At 45.0% G+C, this 7,500-nt stretch overlaps 2 protein-coding genes across 13 annotated transcripts in view; both read right to left on the minus strand.

The window, feature by feature from the left end:
- The window catches only part of LOC126984661 (uncharacterized), a 2,501-nt gene extending 320 nt beyond the window's left edge, over nt 1–2,181 (minus strand). The window contains exons 1-3 of one of the 10 annotated variants that reach the window (XR_007737297.1): nt 1,362–2,181; nt 475–771; nt 1–380 (exon numbers count right to left, since the gene is read on the minus strand). The exon at nt 1–380 is cut by the window's left edge and continues 227 nt beyond it. Coding sequence is in view for 8 of the 10 variants with exons in the window: in XM_050838518.1 (XP_050694475.1) it covers nt 206–380; nt 475–771; nt 867–1,618 (1,224 nt within the window). In the remaining 2 variants the exon portion in view is untranslated. Of the gene's footprint in view, nt 381–474; nt 772–866 lie in introns of all 10 variants that reach the window. The other 9 variants (XR_007737296.1, XM_050838523.1, XM_050838520.1 and 6 more) reach the window with 9 other exon arrangements.
- The window catches only part of LOC126984660 (ADP-dependent glucokinase-like), a 29,004-nt gene that overhangs the window by 13,969 nt on the left and 7,535 nt on the right, over nt 1–7,500 (minus strand). For all 3 annotated transcript variants that reach the window (XR_007737294.1, XR_007737295.1, XM_050838517.1), the window contains exon 2: nt 2,739–2,935. Coding sequence is in view for 1 of the 3 variants with exons in the window: in XM_050838517.1 (XP_050694474.1) it covers nt 2,739–2,935 (197 nt within the window). In the remaining 2 variants the exon portion in view is untranslated. The remainder of the gene's footprint in view (nt 1–2,738; nt 2,936–7,500) is intronic.

The following is a 7,500-nucleotide window of genomic DNA, read 5'->3' on the forward strand; positions in this document are numbered from 1 at the left end:
AATTAACCCCTCGTCTGTGGATTTCCTACAAGAAGACATCACCAAGCTACGGGAATGGATCAAAAAGTGGCTGCTACAATTCAGTGAAGAAAAATGTATAGTCCTGCACCTTGGGAGGGGATATCCAGCACACCAATACCACATGGGAAACACTCCACTATCCACCACAGAGGCAGAGAAAGACCTGGGAGTGTATGTTACCAGGCTACCAGTGAAGGGATATCCAGCACACCAATACCACATGGGAAACACCACTATCCACCACAGAGGCAGAGAAAGACCTGGGAGTGTATGTTACCAGGCTACCAGTGAAGGGATATCCAGCACACCAATACCACATGGGAAACACTCCACTATCCACCACAGAGGCAGAGAAAGACCTGGGAGTGTGTTACCAGGCTACCAGTGAAGGGATAACCAGCACACCACCACATGGGAAACACTCCACTATCCACCACAGAGGCAGAGAAAGACCTGGGAGTGTATGTTACCAGGCTACCAGTGAAGGGATATCCAGCACACCAATACCACATGGGAAACACTCCACTATCCACCACAGAGGCAGAGAAAGACCTGGGAGTGTATATTACCAGGCTACCAGTGAAGGGATATCCAGCACACCAATACCACATGGGAAACACTCCACTATCCACCACAGAGGCAGAGAAAGACCTGGGAGTGTATATTACCAGGCTACCAGTGAAGGGATATCCAGCACACCAATACCACATGGGAAACACTCCACTATCCACCACAGAGGCAGAGAAAGACCTGGGAGTGTTACCAGGCTACCAGTGAAGGGATATCCAGCACACCAATACCACATGGGAAACACTCCACTATCCACCACAGAGGCAGAGAAAGACCTGGGAGTGTATGTTACCAGGCTACCAGTGAAGGGATATCCAGCACACCAATACCACATGGGAAACACTCCACTATCCACCACAGAGGCAGAGAAAGACCTGGGAGTGTATGTTACCAGGCTACCAGTGAAGGGATATCCAGCACACCAATACCACATGGGAAACACTCCACTATCCACCACAGAGGCAGAGAAAGACCTGGGAGTGTATATTACCAGGCTACCAGTGAAGGGATATCCAGCACACCAATACCACATGGGAAACACTCCACTATCCACCACAGAGGCAGAGAAAGACCTGGGAGTGTATGTTACCAGGCTACCAGTGAAGGGATATCCAGCACACCAATACCACATGGGAAACACTCCACTATCCACCACAGAGGCAGAGAAAGACCTGGGAGTGTATGTTACCAGGCTACCAGTGAAGGGATATCCAGCACACCAATACCACATGGGAAACACTCCACTATCCACCACAGAGGCAGAGAAAGACCTGGGAGTGTATGTTACCAGGCTACCAGTGAAGGGATATCCAGCACACCAATACCACATGGGAAACACTCCACTATCCACCACAGAGGCAGAGAAAGACCTGGGAGTGTATGTTACCAGGCTACCAGTGAAGGGATATCCAGCACACCAATACCACATGGGAAACACTCCACTATCCACCACAGAGGCAGAGAAAGACCTGGGAGTGTATGTTACCAGGCTACCAGTGAAGGGATATCCAGCACACCAATACCACATGGGAAACACTCCACTATCCACCACAGAGGCAGAGAAAGACCTGGGAGTGTGTATGTTACCAGGCTACCAGTGAAGGGATATCCAGCACACCAATACCACATGGGAAACACTCCACTATCCACCACAGAGGCAGAGAAAGACCTGGGAGTGTATGTTACCAGGCTACCAGTGAAGGGATATCCAGCACACCAATACCACATGGGAAACACTCCACTATCCACCACAGAGGCAGAGAAAGACCTGGGAGTGTATGTTACCAGGCTACCAGTGAAGGGATATCCAGCACACCAATACCACATGGGAAACACTCCACTATCCACCACAGAGGCAGAGAAAGACCTGGGAGTGTATGTTACCAGGCTACCAGTGAAGGGATATCCAGCACACCAATACCACATGGGAAACACTCCACTATCCACCACAGAGGCAGAGAAAGACCTGGGAGTGTATGTTACCAGGCTACCAGTGAAGGGATATCCAGCACACCAATACCACATGGGAAACACTCCACTATCCACCACAGAGGCAGAGAAAGACCTGGGAGTGTATCAGGCTACCAGTGAAGGGATATCCAGCACACCAATACCACATCAGGCTACCAGTGAAGGGATATCCAGCACACCAATACCACATGGGAAACACTCCACTATCCACCACAGAGGCAGAGAAAGACCTGGGAGTGTTACCAGGCTACCAGTGAAGGGATATCCAGCACACCAATACCACATGGGAAACACTCCACTATCCACCACAGAGGCAGAGAAAGACCTGGGAGTGTATGTTACCAGGCTACCAGTGAAGGGATATCCAGCACACCAATACCACATGGGAAACACTCCACTATCCACCACAGAGGCAGAGAAAGACCTGGGAGTGTATGTTACCAGGCTACCAGTGAAGGGATATCCAGCACACCAATACCACATGGGAAACACTCCACTATCCACCACAGAGGCAGAGAAAGACCTGGGAGTGTATGTTACCAGGGTACTAGTGAAAGCCAAATCCGTGCCAATCGCAGCGGACAGGTTAAGGTATTTATACTTACATCAACCCACACCCACGGCCAACACCCCTTATGCTAGCCCCCACACGCCATCCCATACACCCCAATACTCACTCCGCTGCAGATCCCGCCGCGAAGAAGAACGCGTACACCTCCTTCAGATCCTTGAGGGAGGTGATGCGAGTGTGGTGGGCGGCAGCCGAGGGGGGCGCGAGGGGACCCAGCAGCTGCCCGCCCTGCACGAACACATCTCGACACGCACCGTAGCCCACAGCGATGCGAACCTTGCCCACGGGATGTTGCTGTTCTACCTGGTATGGGGGTGAGGGAGAAGGTGAGCGGTGGGGGTATATGTACAAACACATATACTACATAGGCTACATCATACATACAATTACATACTGATACATAAACTTGTCCATCCACACACACACACACACACACACAACTAACCTCTCTTTGAACCAATTATCTCTACTCTCTTTCATAGGAGCAATATTTGGTAGGCTTCTTTTTTTAATATTACTCTTGAGCTGCTTCCTTCACACACACACACACACACACACACACACACACGAGGCAATGGTAAGAAATTGAAGAAGAGCAACTGTAGGAGAGACATCAAGAAATACAGTTTTCCATACAGAAGCATAACAACATGGAACGGACTTGACGAGGAGACTGTGTGTGCAAAAACGATTCATGAATTTAAAGCCAAACTGGATAATAAGCGTTCTGGAGACGGGACAGCACGAGCCTAGTACGGTTCTTTTCCTGTATTTCACAACTGGGTAAATACTAGGTAAATAAACACACACACACACACACACACACACACACAGATAACCCGTGCAATGCCTGATAAAGCAATAGACATCGTACTAGCCTTTGTTAACACTTATGTGGCTGAGTTGTTTTTTGTGATACGTTTTTGGAAGGTGTGGTTAGAAGTGTGTGTGTGGGGGAGTCATATTTTATTTATGGATGAGAAAACTAACTCTAACTAACTTAATCAATACTAATAATAAATTGAGTTGTTTTTTTTTTTTTTTTTAACTGTGTGTGTATGTGTGTGCATGTGTGTGTGTGTGTGGGAATGTAACACTTCCAACTGCATAACTTCATCCCACACACAGAAGCAGAGAGAAAAAACAGCTATAGGATTTAATCAATACTAATACGAATGAGTCTGTAATAATTTGTTGCCTGTGTGTGAAAATCCAGCACTTCTAACTAAAACTAATATCCCATGATAATGAAATCAGAGAAAAACAGCTATAAAACAGATCAAATACTATAAAATACAGTAATACAAATGAGTAATAATTATTTGCCTGTGTGTGCTTCAGCACTTCTAAACTAACTACATAACTCCAAGTAGAAAAAAGAAGGAGTGAGATTAAAAGGGAGCAGTTTATATCACTATTTACAGATGAGAAACTCTGTGTAAAAATCTAACACTTCTAACTACGTAACTTCATCCCACAAATAGAAGAGAGTAAAACCAGCCATAGGACTTAATCAGTAGTAATACAAATGAGTCTAATATGTCAACTTGAACTGTGTGAAAATCCAACCCTTCTAATGGACCATATTGGCTATACAAGCAGCGACACTCAAGTCAAATCTGTCCTTTCCATCGAGTTCAAGTTATCTGCGGCTGTCTCTGGGATACACGACCATGGTGCTGCCGTCGCCCCAAGCCGATGATTGCACACACTTCACTCATACGGTACACTATGTAATTATCCTAAAAATGGAGGTAAACGTCAACACAAATTCTATTACAACATCACCGGAGAAAAAAACATGAAAACCTAACCTATGCCTTCTGCCCTGTCTTCCTCTCTTCTTTTCTTCCTTCCTTTTCTATTCCTTTTCTTGGTTCCTTTAATACCTTCTGTCTTCTTTCCTTCCTTCCTTTTATCTTCTATTCTTATTCCTTCTTCCCTTTCTTCTTTCTCTCTCTCCCTCTCTCATTTTCCCCTTTCCTTCCTTCCTTTTCTATTCCATTCTTTGTTTCTTGGTTTCTTTAATAGCTTTTGTCTTCTTTCCTTCCTTCCTTTTATCTTCTATTCTTATTCCATCTTCCCTTTCTTCTTTCTTTCTCTCCCTCTCTCATTTTCCCCCTTCCTTCCTTCCTTCCTTCCTTTTCTATTCCTTTCTTTGTTTCTTGGTTCCTTTAATACCTTCTGCCTTCTTTCCTTCCTTCCTTTTATCTTCTATTCTTATTCCTTCTTCCCTTTCTTCTTTCTTTCTCTCCCTCTCTCATTTTCCCCCTTCCTTCCTTCCTTCCTTTTCTCTTCTATTCCTTTTCTTGGTTCCTTTAATACCTTCTGCGTTCTTTCCTTCCTTCCTTTTATTTTCTATTCTTATTCCATCTTCCCTTTCTTCTTTCTTTCTCTCTCTCTCTCATTTTCCCCCTTCCTTCTTTCCTTCCTTCCTCTTCTATTCCTTTTCTTTGTTTCTTGGTTTCTTTAATAGCCTTTGTCTTCTTTCCTTCCTTCCTTTTATCTTCTATTCTTATTCCTTATTCCCTTTCTTCTTTCTCTCTCTCTCCCTCTCTCATTTTCCCCCTTCCTCCTTTCCTTCCTTCCTCTTCTATTCCTTTCTTTGTTTCTTGGTTCCTTTAATACCTTCTGCCTTCTTTCCTTCCTTCCTTTTATCTTCTATTCTTATTCCTTCTTCCCTTTCTTCTTTCTTTCTCTCCCTCTCTCATTTTCCCCCTTCCTCCTTTCCTTCCTTTTCTCTTCTATTCCATTCTTTGTTTCTTGGTTCCTTTAATAGCTTCTGCCTTCTTTCCTTCCTTCCTTTTATCTTCTATTCTTATTCCATCTTCCCTTTCTTCTTTCTTTCTCTCTCTCTCTCATTTTCCCCCTTCCTCCTTTCCTTCCTTCCTTTTCTATTCCTTTCTTTGTTTCTTGGTTCCTTTAATAGCTTCTGCCTTCTTTCCCTTCTTCCTTTTCTCTTCTATTCTTATTCCTTCTTTCATCCTCTCTCATTTTCCCCCTTCCTCCTTTCTCTCTTTTTCCTCTACCTTCCTTCCTTCCTTCCTCTTCTCTTCCCCTCTTCATATCTCCATTCCCTTAATAACCACTAACACGACATTGACAAAAACTGGTACGTATGTGTCTGTGGAAGCAACTTGACTGATAGGAAGATGAGGAGGCTGATAAGAGGAGGAGCATTGACACGGAGGGAGGGAGCGGCCTGGGCAGGAGGAGGATAAAAAGTCTTGTGGAGCAGACTGGACAAACAAGGCAGGCAGACAGAAAAAGTGTTATCATATCTACGAGCTTTGTTATCACCTGGGAGAGAGGGGGAGCGAGAGAGGGGGGAGGAGAGTGGATGGAAGGAAGGAAGGAAGGAAGGAAGAAAGAAAATGTGGCTTGGTAAAATGATGGAAAGGAAGGGGATAAAAGGGGGGAGAGAGAGAGAGAGAGAGAGAGAGAGAGAGAGAGAGAGAGAGAGAGAGAGAGAGAGAGAGAGAGAGAGAGAGAGAGAGAGAGAGAGAGAGAGAGAGAGAGAGAGAGAGAGAGAGAGAGAGAGAGAGAGAGAGAGAGAGAGTTGTTTTCTTTCATGTTTTGCTTTTTTTAAGTTTGCGTAGTGAAATTAGAGAGAGAGAGAGAGAGAGAGAGAGAGAGTTGTTTTCTTTCATGTTTTGCTTTTTTTTTAGTTTGCGTAGTGAAATTAGAGTGCGAGAGAGAGAGAGAGAGAGAGAGAGAGAGAGAGAGAGAGAGAGAGAGAGAGAGAGAGAGAGAGAGAGAGAGAGAGAGAGAGAGAGAGTCCTTAATCTTAACCTTTTGTACCTGACTCTTATTCTTTTATCTAATGGGAACAGTGTGAAGGGGTAAACACACACACACACACACACACACACACACACACACACACACACCCCTGTACCAATAACAAGCAAACATTTGATAAGAAGGTCAGTGACACACACACACACAAACAAAAAAAAAAAAAAAAAAAAAAAAAATTGAGAGAATATAAAAAACATCTACTTGACCTGAATGCTTTTTATCATACAAGGAAGGATTGAAAAAGGTGAGTTTACCATTAAAAGAAGAGAGAGAGAGGAAGCATGATTAACCCAGAAGCAGCGGGGATCGTGTTTCTTAATGGTCCCTCTAAGCAAGAAAAATGAGAAAAAATCATCACTCACACAAACCATTTCATAATATATATCAAAGCATTTGTGATCAGTTTATGCATCATCTATTTTGGGGGGTTTATATCATGGCAAAAATTTGGCACGTCACTGCTACACGGTAAAGCCACAAATTTGGCCCATCGCTGCTACACGGTAAAGCCACAAATTTGGCCCGTCACTGCTACACGGTAAAGCCACAAATTTGGCCTGTCACTGCTACACGGTAAAGCCACAAATTTGGCCTGTCACTGCTACACGGTAAAGCCACAAATTTGGCCCGTCACTGCTACACGGTAAAGCCACAAATTTGGCCCGTCGCTGCTACGGTAAAGCCACAATTTGGCCTGGCTGCTACACGGTAAAGCCACAGATTTGGCCCGTCGCTGCTACACGGTAAAGCCACAGATTTGGCCCGTCGCTGCTACACGGTAAAGCCACAGATTTGGCCCGTCGCTGCTACACGGTAAAGCCACAAATTTGGCCCGTCGCTGCTACCGGGTTAAAACTGGTAATGATTATGAGCGTGGCACATTCTGACAAACTCGTCCCCATGCCAACAATACTTCTCAAATGGGGGGGGCACTGTGGGAAGGGAGTAATGGGGGGGGGGGGGTAGTAGTGTAGGTGTAGGGAGTAACAGAGTGGGGGTTGTGAGTGTAGGTGTCCACAAGCTGAACATACACAGAAAGAAATACATGTTTAGAATTACACACACAC

The sequence above is a fragment of the Eriocheir sinensis genome, chromosome 57, assembly GCF_024679095.1.
Source record: "Eriocheir sinensis breed Jianghai 21 chromosome 57, ASM2467909v1, whole genome shotgun sequence".
Classification (NCBI taxonomy): domain Eukaryota; kingdom Metazoa; phylum Arthropoda; class Malacostraca; order Decapoda; family Varunidae; genus Eriocheir; species Eriocheir sinensis.